Source organism: Mustelus asterias, chromosome 21 (assembly GCF_964213995.1).
Source record: "Mustelus asterias chromosome 21, sMusAst1.hap1.1, whole genome shotgun sequence".
NCBI classification, from domain to species: domain Eukaryota; kingdom Metazoa; phylum Chordata; class Chondrichthyes; order Carcharhiniformes; family Triakidae; genus Mustelus; species Mustelus asterias.
The window spans coordinates 15,571,473-15,590,216 of record NC_135821.1 but is presented as its reverse complement, the minus strand read 5'-3'; the positions used below and the strand labels follow the sequence as shown (position 1 = coordinate 15,590,216).

Genomic DNA, 18,744 nt, shown 5'->3' with positions numbered 1-18,744 from the left:
AGCAAGTATTACATACAACTTCCAGATACATGTAGTGCACCACACCCCAATGTTACACAGTGACAGCCGCATCCCCACCAGTACTGTACCCCAGTGTTATACAGTGACAGACCCGTCCCCACCAGTACTGTACCCCAGTGTTACACAGTGACAGACGCATCCCCACCAGTACTGTACCCCAGTGTTATACAGTGACAGATCCGTCCCCACCAGTATTGTACCCCAGTGTTATACAGTGACAGACCCGTCCCCACCAGTACTGTACCCCAGTGTTACACAGTGACAGACGCATCCCCACCAGTACTGTACCCCAGTGTTATACAGTGACAGATCCGTCCCCACCAGTACTGTACCCCAGTGTTATACAGTGACAGACCCGTCCCCACCAGTACTGTACCCCAGTGTTACACAGTGACAGACGCATCCCCACCAGTACTGTACCCCAGTGTTATACAGTGACAGACGCATCCCCACCAGTACTGTACCCCAGTGTTATACAGTGACAGACCCGTCCCCACCAGCACTGTACCCCAGTGTTACACAGTGACGGACCCTTCCCCACCAGTACTGTACCCCAGTGTTATACAGTGACAGACATGTCCCCACCAATACCATACCCCAGTGTTATACGGTGACAGACCCGTCCCCACCAGTACTGTACCCCAGTGTTATACAGTGACAGACCCGTCCCCACCAGTACTGTACCCCAGTGTTACACAGTGACGGACCCTTCCCTACCAGTACTGTACCCCAGTGTTATACAGTGACAGACATGTCCCCACCAATACCATACCCCAGTGTTATACAGTGACAGCCCCATCCCCACCAGCACTGTACCCCAGTGTTATACAGTGACAGACCCATCCCCACCAGTACTGTACCCCAGTGTTATACAGTGACAGACACGTCCCCAACCAATACCGTACCCCAGTGTTATACGGTGACAGACCCGTCCCCACCAGTACTGTACCCCAGTGTTATACAGTGACAGACCCGTCCCCACCAGTACTGTACCCCAGTGTTACAGTGACGGACACTTCCCCACCAGTACTGTACCCCAGTGTTATACAGTGACAGACCCGTCCCCACCAGTACTGTACCCCAGTGTTACAGTGACGGACACTTCCCCACCAGTACTGTACCCCAGTGTTACACAGTGACAGACACGTCCCCACCAATACCATCCCCCAGTGTTATACAGTGCCAGACCTGTTCCCACCAGTACTGTACCCCAGTGTTATACAGTGATGGACCTGTCCTCACCAGTACTGTACCCCAGTGTTACACAGTGACAGACACGTCCCCACCAGTACTGTACCCCAGTGTTGTACAGTGCCGGACCTGTTCCCACCAGTACTGTACCCCAGTGTTATACAATGACAGACTCGTCCTCAGCAGTACTGTATCCGAGTGTTATACAGTGACAGACCTGTCCCCTCCAGTACTGTACCCCAGTGTTATACAGTGACAGACCTGTCCCCACCAGTACTGTACCCCAGTGTTATACTGTGGCAGACTCATCCTCAGCAGTACTGTACCCCAATATCATACAGTGACAGATCCGTCCCCACCAGTACTGTACCCCAGTGTTATAGTGACAGACCTCTCCCCACCAGTACTGTACCCCAGTGTTATAGTGACAGACTCATCCTCAGCAGTACTGTACCCCAATATCATACAGTGACAGATCCGTCCCCATCAGTACTGTACCCCAGTGTTATACAGTGAGAGACCCATCCCCAGCAGTATTGTATCCTAGTATCATACAGTGACAGACACGTCCCCATCAGTAGTGTAGCTAGTTTTGTTTTACAGTGATAGACCTATACGTGGCCTGTTAAACAATCCCTTTAAGTTCCGTGTGTATTGTCTCTAGCTGGCGTTAATGGATTTTGTTTCTCTTTTGAGTTTAGTTTGAGTGCCGTCCCTCGGTGTGAGATTATCAGACCCCATTGAGGATGTCACGGCGTAGCTCACGTCTTGCAACAAGTGGTTATTATCAAGATGATGATGATGCTTCGAGCAGCAGTGGCGGATCTGTTACCGGGAGTGTTGTGTCCTACAAGGAGAGTCCTGTCAGGTGGGTCCCATTAGCTCTCAAAACTGCGCACTCTATTCGAAATTTGACAGGAAACAGGTGTTTCCAGTGTCAATTGCCGAATCATTCTTGCCCAACTCTGTTAAAGCAGAGCGAAACTAGAATGCAAATTTCAACAATCTGCCATCTTGCAATCCTTGATCGCTGCTTTAAGATCACGTTGTACTGAAGAGATTTAGTAATAAACTAATGAATCCCATACTCATCAGTGAGAGGTACAGTAGCTGAGATTACTCAGCCCTGGGGGGTAATATGTATAGTAAGAAGTCTAACAACACCAGGTTAAAGTCCAACAGGTTTATTTGGTAGCAAAAGCCACTAGCTTTCGGAACAGGCTGTCCCTTCGTCAGGTGGGTGGGAGTTCTGATCACAAACAAAGCACAAAGACACAAACTCAATTTACATGAATAATGGTTGGAATGTGAGTCTTTACAGCTAATCAAGTCTTAAAGGTACAGACAATGTGAGTGGAGGGAGCATTAAGCACAGGTTAAAGAGATGTGTATTGTCTCCAGACAGGACAGTTAGTGAGATTTTGCACATCCAGGCAGGTTGTGGGGGTTACAGATAGTGTGACATGAACCCAAGATCCCAGTTGAGGCCGTCCTCAGGTGTGCGGAACCTGGCTATCAGTCTCTGCTCAGCGACTCTGCGCTGTCGTGTGTCGTGAAGGTCGCCTTGGAGAACGCTTACCTGAAGATCAGAGACCGAATGCCCGTGACCGCTGAAGTGCTCCCCCACAGGAAGAGAACAGTCTTGCCTGGTGATTGTCGAGTGATGTTCATTCATCCGTTGTTGTAGCATCTGCATGGTTTCCCCAATGATCAGAACTCCCACCCACCTGACGAAGGAGCAGTGCTCCAAAAGCTAGTGGCTTTTGCTACCAAATAAACCTGTTGGACTTTAACCTGGTGTTGTTGGACTTTAACCTGGTGTTGTTAGACTTCTTACTGTGTTTACCCCAGTCCAACGCTGGCATCTCCACATCATGGGTAATATGTATGACAGCTGTTATTGTGGGCAGAAGTGATATGCAGCTTGATAAGGAGGTAGGGGCAGTTCTGATTCCAGAACTCACAGATGGGGCACTACAGTGACCTTCCCTTCTCACTGTGAACTACACACCGTAAGTGCTGTAGACACACTGGCCGGAATTTTACCAGCACGCCCGCCCAAGGCTCATAAAATTGCTCCTGAGGCCAACGGAGAATGCCGTTCTGCGAGGGGTGGGCGTGCGGTAAAATCAGGGCCACTGAATTGGTAGGTCTTTGACCATGAAAATGATGTGGCTGCACAGTGCAAGATGTTGAATAAAATTATGAAACAGAAAAGGCCTCATGTCAGTGACAGAGTGACAAATTGGAATGAGAAAGCCCCATCAAATTGGATGGGTGGTGTTGAGCTTCAAGTTTGTTGTCTTTGTTTCTTCAGGATTTGGCCTAATTTGTTGCCTAGCTTTAGTTGCCTTGGTGTTGTGCCTTCTCTTTGACCTGTTGCAATCTGTGCTTCCAAAATGCTTTCAAGGCAGCAGTTCCAGGATTCAGGCCTAGCAACAACGAAGGAATGTTGATATTTTTCCAGATCAGAATGGGAATGGCCATGTTTGTGACATTACTGCTCTTGAGCTTAGAATCATAGATAATTTACGCCACAGAACAAGACTATTGGCCTATCGTGTGCCTGCTGATTGCACAGCTAACCAGCCTAATCCCACCTTCCTGCACTAGGTCCATTGGCTCTTCAAGTAGACATCCAAGAACTTTTTAAATGTGGTTAGGGTTTTTGCCTCTGCCACCTAAAAAGATTTCCCATGCTCTCTGCTCCATCCGGGAAGATGGCCAAATGCACCAAGAAGGTGGGGGGGTCGTGGGGAAATACGGGATTATGTCCACCCTGTCAATCCCCTTAAGCATCTTGTATACCTCAATTAGATTTCCTCTCATTCTTCTAAACTCCAATAAACCATGAGATGCAAAGCCTTGATGTAACTTCTCTATCATAATGAAAACTCTAATGTGGCTCATGATCGTATTTCTAACCACTTAGAATGCACATCCACAATGACTAGAAACATATGACCCATAAAAGGCCCTGCAAAGTCCACATGAAGCCTAGACCATGGACGATCAGGGCACTCCAATGGATATAGTGGTGTTGGTGGTGCCACCTTTTGGTTGATTTGATATGCAGAACAGGATTTCACCTTGTTTTCCAAGTCCTGATCCATATTAGGCCATCAAACATACGACCCGGCTAAACCTTTCATTCATGAGGCACCTGGGTGAGCCTCATGAGCTTTATCCAAGACTTGTGACTGACCAGGGGGGTGTGGGACAACCACTTTGGACACCCAAGGAATGCAACCATCTTGCACACTTAGCTTTAGGGGTGGCACAGTGGTTGGCACTGCTACCTCACAGCGCCAGGGACCCGGGTTCAGTTCTTGGCTTCGGTCACTGTCTGTGCGGAGTCTGCATGTTCACCCCGTGCGTGGGTTTCCTCCGGGTACTCCGGTTTCCTCCCACAGTCTGAAAGATGTGCTGGTTAGGGTGCATTGGTCATGCTAAATTCTCCCTCAGTGTACCCGAACAGGCGCCGGAGTGTGGCGACCTGGGGATTTTCACAGTAACTTCATTGCAGTGTTAATGTAAGCCTACTTGGGACACTAATAAATAAAGAAAACTTGTCTTTCCGCTTTGCATATGGTCTCAATTCATCATCACCTATAGCGGTAGGCCAACTCTGCGTAAGGATCTCTTGGCCTGAGACAGGACAGGATCCCTGTCTGCCCACTGCTTAATCTGTTTAGCATTCACTAGACAATGTGAGAGTCTCTCGAGCAGGAAAATTATCTCTGGAGGAAGTAATATCTTGGTGGGCATGTCTGGTAAAGGAAAATGACTCAATGCGTCTGTATTTGCATTGTCCTTCCCTGCCTTGTACACGATATTGTACCGGTAGGCTGACAATGAGAGCCCAGTGTTGTATTCTCGCTGAGGCCAAAGGAGAAATGCACTTGGATTCACTGAAAAGACTCATCAGTGGCTTATGGTCAGTAATTATACTGAATAACCGTAAAGGTACTGCCCAAACCATTTCACAACAAAGAGACAGCTAGACTCTCCCTTGCCTAACTGCGAATATCCTTTTTCAGCTGTTTTTAGCGTACATGATACAAAACCAGTGGGTTTTTCTGAACCATCCTCCATCGTATGATGGAGTACTGCCCCAATACGGTGGGGCAAAGTTTCTGTTGTGTGGCATGGCCCCTTTAAGAGGATGGTCACGTGATCACCCCGTAATGTCATCAGGACCTCCACAGCCTGCCAGCAGTTGGGGAGTGAAGCCTGTACAGTGCAGATGGAACATACGCCTGCCTGCTGTTTTTATTAAAACTTGTGTGGACCTCCCGAATTCAACTGATCTCTTGCGTTTCCCCACCCCCCCCCCACCCCACACACACACACACACAGCCACAGACAACACAAGAGTGTCCCATGACAGAATGAGTTCTCTGTTTTGATCATACTGCGCAGCATGGTGGCACAATGGTTAACACTGCTGCCTCACAGCACCAAAGATCCAGTGTCTGGTGGGTTTCTTCCAGATGCTCCAGTTTCCTTCCACACTCCAAAGGTGTGCAGGTTAAGTGGATTGGCCATGGTAAATTACACCTTAGTCAGGGGGTAAATAGGTGGGGTTAATGAGGATAAGCCCTTGGTGGGATTGTCGTTGGTGCAGGCTCGATGAGCCGAATGACCTCCTTCTGCACTGTAGGGAATCTATGATGGGCTGAAGGGCCTTTTCTGTGCTCTCTGATTCTGACTCTATGGCCGGAATTTTACTGGCACACCTGTCCCAATTCTGGGGGGTGGGTGAGGCTCGGAGAACGGCATTCTCTGTTGGCCTCGGGCGGGAGTGGACCTGCCGGTAAAATTCCGCCCCATGACTATCAATCAGCAGGTTAGCTGATGGTGGCAGCACTTTCACATCATTGAAAGCTTTCTTTTGTGCTGGCCCCCACTTCCATTGAGTCTCTTTGTGAAGTAGTAGATACAGTGGTGCCAACATTGTTGAAAGATGTGACAGAGACTCCCCGTAGTAATTTACCATGAGCTAAGTTTGGATACACTTCTGGGGATTGGAGCTTCCTTGAGTTCCTTGACTTTGTTTTCCACCAGGGACAGCCTGCACGGTGATCTTGTGACCCGAATATTTCACACTCTGTGTCTTGAAGATGCACTTCAGGCGCAGTCGTGCCTCTGAAAATCTATTTAATACTCTATCCAGGTTGCTGAGGTGCTCCTCCCCAGTTTTATGTTATTTGAGTAAACTGCTATATGAGGAATCCCATGTAACACTGTCCATTGTCCTCTGAAAAACTGCTGGACTGGAGGACACCCCAAAAACCCTGCTGAGTGTTGATGGTGACTTAGTCTTGAGTCCTCCTTTAACAAAAGGTGCTGGTAGACGTAGCTCATGTCAAATTTTGAGAACATTTTGCCTCCTGCAAGGCTTGAAAACAGATCCTCCACTTGTGGCAATGAGTTCGCTTGGAGGCTTGATGAATGTTTGTAGTCCCCACATTTGCGTGCAGTACCATCACTTTTAAGAACAGGAACAATTGGAGCTGCCCAACGTGACAACTGAATGGGCTCAATGATTCCAAGCCTCTGCAGCCACTCCAATTCCTCCTCCACTTTGCCTTCCATAGCTTTGACAAAGGGTCGTCTGGACTCGAAACGTCAGCTCTTTTCTCTCCTTACAGATGTGCCAGACCTGCTGAGATTGTCCAGCATTTTCTCTTTTGGTTGCCTTTCAGAGCGTAGGGCTCTATCCTGGGCTTGTAAAAGTGAGGAGTAGCCTCAGGATCTACGAAAATCTCAACTGTACTGTCATGCAGTTTATCTTTGAAAACACCAGGAAATTGCTGAATGGCATCCTCTGTCACTTGTGTGTGGTTTATCTTCCTCCAGTTCAATGGAATTTTACTGAGCCAGTCACGCTGTAGTAAACTAGCCCCTTTCCCTTTTACCATCAGGAGCCATACTCTTGTTTCTTGGTACGCAGTGGCCACCTCTAACAGCCCAAGCAATGGTATAGTAGCCTCTCCTGTGTATGTCCAGAGTTGAATCCCTACCTAAGGGCTGCTGGCTTCTTAGAGCCCCAAGTCTTCCTGTAGGTCTCCTCAGTGATTACAGATACAGAGGTTTCTATGTCTACCTCCATCTTAGTTTATTTTCCATCAAACCTCTGCTGTATTATACATAGGGTCTGCATGCGCCTCATTAAACATGTTGTAGGAGTGCTCCTCTGCCTACTTTGTGCTTTCCAGGTGATGCATAGCTGACTGAGGCTTTTTCAAATTTGAATTTTCCTGCTCAGTCTTCGACTTGCTTTTGGCACCCCTGCATTTAACCAAATGACCATTTTTGTTGCAACAGTGACAAACTGTGTTCATAAATTTGCAATGATTTGCATAGTGTGTTCCTCTATACTTGAAACATTCCACTGCTCTCATCTTTTTGCGTCTTTCTTTACTTGCTGCACCGCACCTGCCTGTGCAATGCCATTGGTCTTTTGAATATCTTTTACATTGCTGGAGTCATTGCCAAGCCCTGAGAAATTTCTAGAGCCTTCTTGAAAATCAGTATGGCTTTTCCCAACAAACGACGCTGAAAGCTGGCCACATTAATGCCACAGCCTAGTCTATCCTGCAACATGTCCTCCAAAATTGCTCCAAACAGACTCTGTTCAGACAGTTGTCTTAATTCAGCAACAAAGTTATCGACAGACTGTCCCGTCTTCCAAAAATGACTATGGAACTTGAAATGCTGGACAGTCATTGAGGGCTTAGGATTGTGGTGATTCTGAATGAGTGTAACTAAATCTGTAAATGAATTGAATTGGGTATAGGGGGCGTAGGAGTAGAGTTAAGAGAGAAATCAGGGCAAAAAGGGGACACGAGATTGTTTTGGCAGATAAGGCAAAGGAGAATCCAAAGAGCTTCTACAAATACACAAAGGGCAAAAGAGTAACAAGGGAGAGAATAGAGCCTCTTAAGGATCAACAAGGTCATCTATGTGCGGATCCACAAGAGATGGGTGAGATCCTAAATGAATATTTCTCATCAGTATTTACTGTTGAGAAAAGCATGGATGTTGGGGAACTTGGAGAAATAAATAGTGATGTCTTGAGGAGTGTACATATTACAGAGAAGGAGGTGCTGGAAGTCTTAAAGCACATCAAGGTAGATAAATCCCCGGGACCTGATGTAGTGTATCCCAGGACATTGTGGGAGGCTAGGGAGGAAATTGCGGGTCCCCAAGCCGAGATATTTGAATCATCGATAGTCACGGGTGAGGTGCCTGAAGATTGGAGAGTGGCAAATGTTGTGCCTTTGTTTAAAAAGGGCTGCAGGGAAAAGCCTGGGAACTACAGGCCAGTGAGCCTCACAACTATGGTGGGTAAGTTGTTGGAAGGTATTTTGAGAGACAGAATCTACAGGCATTTAGAGATGCAAGGACGATTAGGAACAGCCAGCATGGGTTTGTGAGTGGAAAATCATGCCTCACAAATTTGATTGAGTTTTTTGAAGGGGTAACCAAGAAGGTAGATGAGGGCAGCACAGTTGATGTTATGGACTTTAGCAAGGCCTTTGGCAAGGTACCGCATGGTAGGTTGTTGCATAAGGTTAAATCTCACGGGATCCAGGATGAGGCATCCATATGGATACAAAATTGGCTTCTTGATAGAAGCCAGAGGGTGGTTGTAGAGAGTTGTTTTTCAAACTGGAGGCCAGCGACCAGTGGTGTGCCTCGGGAATCAGTGCTGGGTCCACTGTTATTTGTCATTTATATTAATGATTTCGATGAGAATATAGGAGGCATGGTTAGTAAGTTTGTAGAAGACACCAAGATTGGTGGCATAGTGGACAGTGAAGAAAGTTATCTCCAATTGCAACAGGATCTTAATCAATTGGGTCAATGGGCTGACGAATGGCAGATGGAGTTTAATTTAGACAAATGCGAGGTGATCCATTTTGGTAGATTGAACCAGGGCAGGACTTACTCAATTAATGGTAGGGTGTTGGGGAGAGTTACAGAACAAAGAGATCTAGGGGTACATGTCCATAGCTCCTTGAAAGTGGAGTCACAGGTGGACAGAGTGGTGAAGAAGGCATTCGGCATGCTTGGTTTCATCGGTCAGAACATTGAATACAGGAGTTGGAATGTCTTGTTGAAGTTGCACAAAACATTGGTAAGGCCACACTTGGAATACTGTGTGCAATTCTGGTCACCCTATTATAGAAAGGATATTATTAAACTAGAAAGATTGCAGAAAACATTTATTAGGATGCTACCAGGACTTGATGGATTGAGTTATAAGGAGAGGCTGGATAGACTGGGACTTTTTTCTCTTGAGCGTAGGAGGCTGAGGGGTGATCTTATAGATGTCTATAAAATAATGAGGGGCACAGATCAGCTAGTCAATATCTTTTCCCAAAGGTAGGGGAATCTAAAACTAGAGGGCATAGGTTTAAGGTGAGAGGGGAGAGATACAAAAGTGTCCAGGAGGGCAATTTTTTCACACACACAGTGGTGAGTGTCTGGAACAAGCTGCCAGAGGTACATAGAACATAGAAAGCCACAGCACAAACAGGCCCTTCGGCCCACAAGTTGCGCCGATCATATCCCTACCTCTAGGCCTATCTATAGCCCTCAATCCCATTAAATCCCATGTACTCATCCAGAAGTCTCTTAAAAGACCCCAACGAGTTTGCCTCCACCACCACCGACGTCAGCCGATTCCACTCACCCACCACCCTCTGAGTGAAAAACTTACCCCTGACATCTCCTCTGTACCTACCCCCCAGCACCTTAAACCTGTGTCCTCTCGTAGCAACCATTTCAGCCCTTGGAAATAGCCTCTGAGAGTCTACCCTATCCAGACCTCTCAACATTTTGTAAACCTCTATCAGGTCACCTCTCATCCTTCGTCTCTCCAGGGAGAAGAGACCAAGCTCCCTCAACCTATCCTCATAAGGCATGCCCCCCAATCCAGGCAACATCCTTGTAAATCTCCTCTGCACCCTTTCAATGGCTTCAACATCTTTCCTGTAATGAGGTGACCAGAACTGCGCGCAGTACTCCAAGTGGGGTCTAACCAGGGTCCTATAAAGCTGCAGCATTATCTCCCGACTCCTAAACTCAATCCCTCGATTAATGAAGGCTAGTACGCCGTACGCCTTCTTGACCGCATCCTCCACCTGCGAGGTAGTAGTAGAGGCGGGTACAATTTTGTCTTTTAAAAAGCATTTAGATAGTTACATGGGCATAGAGGGATATGGGCCAAATGTGGGCAATTGGGACTAGCTTAGGGGTTTTTAAAAAAAGGGCGGCATGGACAAGTTGGCCGAAGGGCCTGTTTCCATGCTGTAAACATCTATGACTCTATGACCTATCATATATTAAGCTGATCTTTCTCTTCAACTTGTATGTAACTGCAAAACTATATTCTGCACCCTCTCCTTTCCTTCTTCCCTATGTACTCTATGAATGGTATGTTTTATCTGTACAGTGTGCAAGAAACAATACTTTTCACTGTATCCCAATACATGTGACAATAATAAATCAAATCAAATTAAATCTGCTCCCCTAACTATGCAATCTCCAAAGCTATCACTCTCCTGATCTTCTTCCTCCTCTGTACTAAGCTAAGCGATCTACTTGTGCTCTCCAGAGGCACTCTTTGGTATTCAGTAGCGAATACTGGTTAGAGAGCAAGAGGTTCTACGGAAGGGTTTGGGTGTACTGAGCTACCTGCCTGTTTTTCTTTGCCTGTCTGGCAGTCACCCAGTCCACCTTTGTTTGCAATCTTAAGTTGAAGGTGACCACCTCCTGAAACATGCTTTCCAAGGAACACATCCTCATGAATGAACTGCAGTGACATCAGCTGTTGGTCAAGCTGCAAAATCGGAGCTCCTTCAGCTGATGACACTAACTGCACTTTTGTGCGTCTGGGAAGCATCTTGGAGTTCTCACATGGCACATGTTGTGTAGGTATTGAGTCTGAGGTGCCTTGCAATACCCTATCTATTAGATTACCTACAAGTGGGTGGCTCAGTTGTCTAATATAGACTTCAATATATTTGATAATTTCCAAGTTATTTATCTTGGGTATATGCTTATTGCATTGAAAGGTAACTTAGACCAAATCCCAGGTCTGGAGATGGGGGGGAGGGGGGATATCATATTTTGATTTATTTTTCTCTCTCGCTTTTCCAAGTTCTTTTTGGTTATCAAGGTTACAGGAAGGGACGTTTTATGTAACCGTGGCAAGTTTCTGTGATGTACCATGTTAACAGTGCGGATTGTTGGTGTAGTGTGGGGTCCTTTAGAGATATTGGTCCGAATTTTCCAGCTGTGCTCGCTGGTAGGATATTCTGGTCCTGGCAATGGCGAATCCCTGCTGCGGGTTTCCCTGTGGGAGGGGATTCAGAAGGAAATCTCATTGTCAGCGGCAGGACCAGACGATCCCACTGCTGGCCAATGTCAGGCTGCCTCCCACTGCCCCAAAACATGGTGCAGGGGCGCATGGAGAATCCCCCCCTCCATTGCTCTGACAAAGGGTCATCCGGACTTGAAACGTTAGCTGTGTTTTCTCTCCTCAGATGTTGAAGTCAATACCAACTCCAACACATTCTGTCCCAGGAGCTCAGAACAGGAATTGACTCGCACCCTTATTCTACCTTCCTCCTACACCCTTCAAACATTAAAACCTGGTAGCACAAATTTACTTCTTAATTGCTCTCCATAATCAAATCTGGCAGCACCCTCACTGTAGGCATTGGCCCTTATTCCTGGATTGGATCATTTAAGAGGCTGTTTGAGTGTTGCACCATTCAACATCCTGGGGGTTACCATTGGCCAGAGACTCAACTGGACTCGCCACATAAACACAGTGGCTACAAGGGCAGGTCAGAGGCTGGGAATACTGCGGCGAGTAACTCACCTCCTGACTCCCCAAAGCCTATCCACCAACTACAAGCCACAAGTCAGGAGTGTGATGGAATACTCCCCACTTGCCTGGATGGGTGCAGCTCCAACAACACTCGAGCCTTGACACCATCCAGGACAAAGCAGCCCCGCTTGATTGCCACCACATCTACAAACATTCAATCTCTCTACCACTGACGCTCAGTAGCAGCAGTGTGTACTATCTACAAGTTGCACTGCAGCAATTCACCAAAGATCCTTAGACAACATCTTCCAAACCCACGACCACTTCCAAGGACAAGGGCAGCAGATACATGGGAACACCACCACCTGCAAGTTCCCCTCCAAGCCATTCACCATCCTGACTTGGAAATATATCACCATTCCTTCGCAGTCGCTGGGTCAAAATCCTGGAATTCCCTCCCTAATGGCATTGTGGGTCAACCCACAGCATGTGGACTGCAGCGATTCAAGAACACAGTTCATCACCACCTTCTCAAGGGCAACTAGGGATGGGCAATAAATGCTGGCCAACCAGCGACGCCCATGTCCCACAAATGAATTTTAAAAATCTCAAAGAGCGTTAAAGCTTTTTGGGTTGCTGTCCCAATATTCCGCCTCCACCTTAAAAGACCATTCATTTTTGGAGTTGTATACAACGCCACTGTGATGCCAGGAGGTAAACAAAAGGCGGACAACTATACGCCAGTTAGCTTAACTTCTGTAGTAGGGAAAATGCATGAATCTATCAACGTAGAAATAGCAAGACATCTGGATATAAATTGTCTCATTGGGAAGACACAGCGTGGGTTCATGAAGGAAAGGTCATGTTTGACTAATTTGGTGGAATTCTTTGAGAACATTACATGCGCAGTGGACAATGGGGAACCTGTGGATGTGGTGTATCTGGATTTCCAGAAGGCATTTGACAAGGTGCCCCACCAAAGGCTACTGCATAAGATAAAGGTGTTATGGGTAATGTATTAGCATGGATAGAGGATTGGTTAACTAACAGAAAGCAAAGAGTGGGGGTAAATGGGTGTTTTTATGGTTGGCGATCAGTGACTAGTGGTGTGCCTCAGGGATCAGTGTTGGGACCGCAATTGTTTACAATTTACATAGATGATTTGGAGTTGGGGACCAAGTGTAGTGTGTCAAAATTCGCAGATGACACTAAGATGAGTGTCAGAGCAAAGTGTGCAGGGGACACAAAGTCTGCAAAGGGATATAGATAGTGAGTGGGCGAGGGTCTGGCGGATGGAGTACAATGTTGGTAAATGTGAGGTCATCCATTTTGGTAGGAATAGCAGCAAAATGGACTATTATTTAAATCAGGGCTCTCCAAACTACGGCCCGCGGGCCACATCTAGCCCGCAGCCAGTGGGGCAGGATGGGATTCCTGCTGCCGAAAACACTTCCACGTCCGGAACCCCGCCGCTGACTCAGGATCCGGACGCGGGGACGGAAACCACAGGTCGGACATTTGCTGCCACTCCGCACGGTGTCTGAATCCCCGCCCCCTGTACAGGCCTATTGTCCAATCAGAGCTGCCGTCCTGTGACTGACAGTTCATTAAACGAATCAGCAATTGAGACACCTGTTATCCAATTGCCGCTCTGCATTGACTGAGTGACAGCTGCTTTATCCAATCCGTAAGCTCCATCTGTCTGAAATGAGCAAGAACAATGACAATGATGGCGGCAATTCAGACCAATTCAGTTATGGAAGGAAAAAAGAAAAGAAAAGTGGACAGTGAGTGCCGCCTGTTTAATGAAGAATGGGGTGTAAAGTACTTCTTTGTACAAGCAGGTGATAAAGCCTTGTGTGTCATATGCAACGAAACCGTTGCAGTTTTGAAGGGGTACAATGTACGTCGGCACTATGAGACCAAACATGAACCAAGTTATTCCCAATTCACAGGAACACAGCATTCGGAAAAATTTGAATCAATGCAACGCAGGTTGCTTTCCCAACAAGCTTTTTTTACGCAGATGATAACTGAAAATGAAGCTTTAATCAGGGCCAGTTACAAACTAGCTTATGTGTTGGCTAAAAGGGGAAAGCCATTCACCGATGGAGATCTCATCAAAGAGTGTATAATGGAAGCAGTGGAAGAGTTATGCCCAGAAAAAGCAAATCTGTTCAAAATCATCAGTCTTGTGCCAAATACTGTTGTTCGTAGAATTGAGGATATAGGAAGCAATATATTTCATCAAATTGCTGACAAAGCAAGACATTTTCAGTTGTATTCTCTCGCACTTGATGAATCGACTGATGTGTGTGACACATCACAACTCCTAGTATTCATCCGTGGCGTCGACAGTGAATTTAATGTGACACAAGAATTAGCATCAGTGCACAGCATGCACAGCACAGTAACTGGAGAAGACATCTTCAAAGAATTGCAAACAACTGTGTTAGAATATAACCTGGAGTGGAATAAACTGCAATGCGTGACAATTGACGGAGGCACGGTAGCACAGTGGTTAGCACTGCTGCTTCACAGCTCCAGGGTCCCGGGTTCGATTCCCGGCTCGGGTCACTGTCTGTGTGGAGTTTGCACATTCTCCTCGTGTCTGCGTGGGTTTCCTCCGGGTGCTCCGGTTTCCTCCCACAGTCCAAAGATGTGCGGGTTAGGTTGATTGGCCAGGTTAAAAAATTGCCCCTTAGAGTCCTGGGATGTGTAGGTTAGAGGGATTAGCGGGTAAAATATGTGGGGGTAGGGCCTGGGTGGGATTGTGGTCGGTGCAGACTCGATGGGCCGAATGGCCTCCTTCTGCACTGTAGGGTTTCTATGATTTCTATGATTTCTATGAGGAAAGAACATGTCTGGGGTGAAGAAAGGTTTGGTTGGACAAATCACAAGAGCTTGTGAGGTTGATGGATTCTCAAGGCCCATGTTTCTGCATTGCATTATCCATCAACAAGCATTGTGCGGAAAATATGTGGATATGTCTTGCGTTCTGAAACCTGTTGTTTCAACAGTGAATTTCATTCAATCTCATGGGCTTAATCATCGCCAGTTTTGTGATTTTCTGAAAGAAACTGATTCTGAGTTCGGTGACTTGCCTTATTATACAGCAGTTCGATGGCTTAGTTGTGGAAAGGTTCTATCACGGTTCTTTCAGCTCAGAGAGGAATTTGATTCCTTTCTCACAGAGAAGAATCGACCCGAACCACTTTTATCAAACACTGACTGGCTTTGGAAATTGGCATTTTTTGCAGACGTGACAGGTCATATGAATCAATTGAATCTGAAGTTGCAAGGTGAAACAAATTTGATTTGTGATCTATTCGCGCATGTCAAGGCATTCAGGGCAAAACTGATGCTATTTCAAGGACAGCTGAAAGTTCATAACTTGGTTCATTTTCCATGTCGTGAAAAATTTCATGAAGAAAGTGAAGCAGAATTTCCTTCTTCATTTGCAACAGAAATCATTAAGGACTTGCAAAAACAATTTCAGGAACGATTTTCTGATCTTAATGGAAACACAGATGAAATAAAGCTGTTTCAAAATCCATTTGGCTGCAATGTTGAAACGCTCCCAAGTCAGTTTCAAATGGAAATTATTTATCTCCAATCAGATGACATGCTGAAAGACAAGTATAAAGAAGGAAATCTGGTCCAATTTTATAAATCTTTGCAGCCTGAGCAGATTCCAAATTTGAAGCAATTTGCTTGTGGATTTGTATCAGTTTTTGGTACAACGTACCTGTGTGAACAAACATTTTCAAAAATCAAGTATGTCAAGTCCAAATATCGAGCAAATTTATCTGATGAGCATTTGAAGTCCATTCTAATAATTGGCTCCTCAAGCTTGAAACCTCAGTTCAGCAATATTTTGAAATTAAAAAAGCAGTTCCATCATTCCCATTAATCTTGTGCAAAACTTCATGATTTGTTGGTTACGATTGAAAACTCCAATTGCCAGAATTGTGTAGAAAGGTGCAGACTGAATTTATTTTTGTTCGACCTTTATTAATGGTTCAAGTTTATTTTGAATTTCTTTGCTTTGTTTTACTGAAGTTCTTTCTTGGGGCGTGTTTATTTTTCTTATTGTGTGCCACAAAATTGGGCAAATTCTCATTTCAGGTAAACATTTGTAAAATTTCAGTAAATAAAATTAATTTAAAAATGAATAGCCTGCTTTTCTCATCTGCAGTTAAGTAATTGATTATTTTGTCAGAGCATTTGCTAATGTTTGACATTTTTACTCATTATATATCATTTCTCAGTGTAAAATTGGCATTGTTTCTTTGTAATTGTCACGTTTCTCTTTTGTTCTGAATCATATCATGCTGATTACAAAGATGATCTAAATAAAACTTATTCATTCATTTAAATTTTATTCATTTATAAAATGAATGGGGCGGCACGGTAGCACAGTGGGTTAGCACTGCTGCCTCGCAGCTCTAGGGACCTGGGTTCGATTCCCGGCTTGGGTCACTGTCTGTGTGGAGTTTGCACATTCTCCTCGTGTCTGCGTGGGTTTCCTCCGGGTGCTCCGGTTTTCTCCCACAGTCGAAAGATGTGCGGGTTTGGTTGATTGGCCATTCTAAATTGCCCCTTAGAGTCCCGGGATGCATAGGTTAAAGGGATTAGTGGGTAAATGCGTAGGGATATGGGGGTAGGGCCCTATATTGTGGTTGTGGACTGTGGCTGGTGCAGACTCGATGGGCCGAGTGGCCTCTTTCTGCACTGTAGGATTCTATTCTATGATAAAACTAATTTTTTGTCTTTGGCCCCCGAAAATGTGTAAAATATACGATGTGGCCCTCGTACTGAAAAGTTTGGAGACCCCTGATTTAAATGGTAAAAAATTGCACCTTGCTGCTGTGCAGAGGGACCTGGGTGTCCTTGTGCATGAATCACAAAAAGTTGGTTTGCAGGTGCAACAGGTAATTAAGAAGGCAAATGGAATTTTGCCCTTCATTGCTAGAGGGATGGAGTTTAAAAGCAGCAAGGTTATGTTGCAGCTGTCTAAGGTGCTGGTGAGGCTACACCTGGAGTACTGTGTACAGTTTTGGTCTCCTTACTTGAGAAAGGATATATTGGCACTGGAGAGGTTACAGAGGAGATTCACTAGGTTGATTTTGGAGTTGAGAGGGTTGGCTTATGAGGAGAGACTGAGTAGAATGGGGATATACTAACGGAATTCAGAAGAATGAGGGGAGATCTTATAGAAACATTTAAGATTATGAAGGGAATAGATAAGATAGAAACAGGGAAGTTGTTTCCACTGGCAGGTGAAACTAGAACTAGGGGGCATAGTCTCAAAATAAGGGAGAGCAGATTTAAGACTGAGTTGAGGAGGAACTTCTTCACCCAAAGGGTTGTGAACTTGTGGAATTCCCTGCCCGGTGAAGCAGTTGAGGCTACCTCATTGAATGTTTTTAAGGCAAAGATAGATACATTTTTGAATAGTAAAGGAATTAAGGGTTATGGTGAGCGGATGGGTAAGTGGAGCGGATGGGTAAGTGGAGCTGAGTCCACGAAAAGATCAGCCATTATCTTATTGAATGACTGAACAGGCTCGAGGGGCCAAATGGCCTACTCCTGCGTCATGTTCTTATACGGGATCTTGCTGTGCCCTGGAAATGGGTGCTACATTTACCTTCATAACAAACACAATGCACTTTAAAATCATGTGTACATTTCTAAGAGAAATTCTGGGCATTGTGTAAATGGCAGTCTCCTTTTCAGATGTTCAGACATTAACCCCCATCATGATTGAATGAACCTTTATTTATCTTTTAGGATATTCAAGAAGAAACCGAATGCGAAACGCTCGGGGCCCACACCACGCGGTACGCCAGTGCCCAGCATGAAACGCTCAATATCGAACAGCTCAGTGAATAGTCAATGCAGCCTCGCTAGTCACATCAGCAGTGCCTCCATGCTGGGTCAGCAGATAACCAACGATTCCTACTGGCAGGAACCTGAACCAGAGCCGGAGTCTGAGCCTATCGGTATGTGTCCCATTGGGGGGGGAGGCATGTTGATTATTCAGAAATCTTGGCTGAGGATAGTGGTGTTGTAATTTGCCCCTGTCTACATCCATAGGGAACCTAATGGCAGCTTTAACACCAAGGTCTAACCCCGGCTGCAGTTCTTGATTCAATGAAATTTGACTCCTGGAACCATTGAATGATGCAGTGCAGCAGCAAGCCTTTAACCCATCCAGCCAGTGCCAGCTCTTGACTCAATTAATCCCACTTCCCCCCCCCCCCCCCTTCCTTGTCAACAGTCCAGCAACTTTTCCCCCAATCTAAATTCATTGTCATTCTACTAAATCTCCCTGTAACATGCTCCGCTCTAAGGAACTGCATTTTTCATTTGCCCTTCCTTGGCTTCTAAATCTAACTTTCAAGTTCTTAACGTTCTTCCAAGATCGCATGTGGTTACCATTTCAGACCACATCTGTCCCATGATGGACCATGATGTATATTTTCTATAAAGCATCCCTGAGTGGTGTATGTGAAAGTGGTGGGTGGAAGGTATTGTGGCGTCACTGGAGAGAAGTAATACCCAAACTGTGGATATATGGAAAAAACTAGCAGTACAACTTTAGATTTTGGGGTCAATTTTAACCTAACCCATACGGTGGAAAATGAGTGGATTGGGGTCAGACTTTCATTGAAGGGAAG

The 18,744-nt window shown here is 45.7% G+C and overlaps 1 protein-coding gene across 3 annotated transcripts in view; it reads left to right on the top strand.

The window, feature by feature from the left end:
• Positions 1-18,744, top strand: part of sun2 (Sad1 and UNC84 domain containing 2) — an 82,280-nt gene that overhangs the window by 13,440 nt on the left and 50,096 nt on the right. For all 3 annotated transcript variants that reach the window (XM_078237540.1, XM_078237542.1, XM_078237541.1), the window contains exons 3-4: positions 1,914-2,080; positions 17,855-18,066. In XM_078237540.1, coding sequence (XP_078093666.1) covers positions 1,959-2,080; positions 17,855-18,066 — 334 coding nt within the window. In that variant the 5' untranslated portion in view covers positions 1,914-1,958. The remainder of the gene's footprint in view (positions 1-1,913; positions 2,081-17,854; positions 18,067-18,744) is intronic.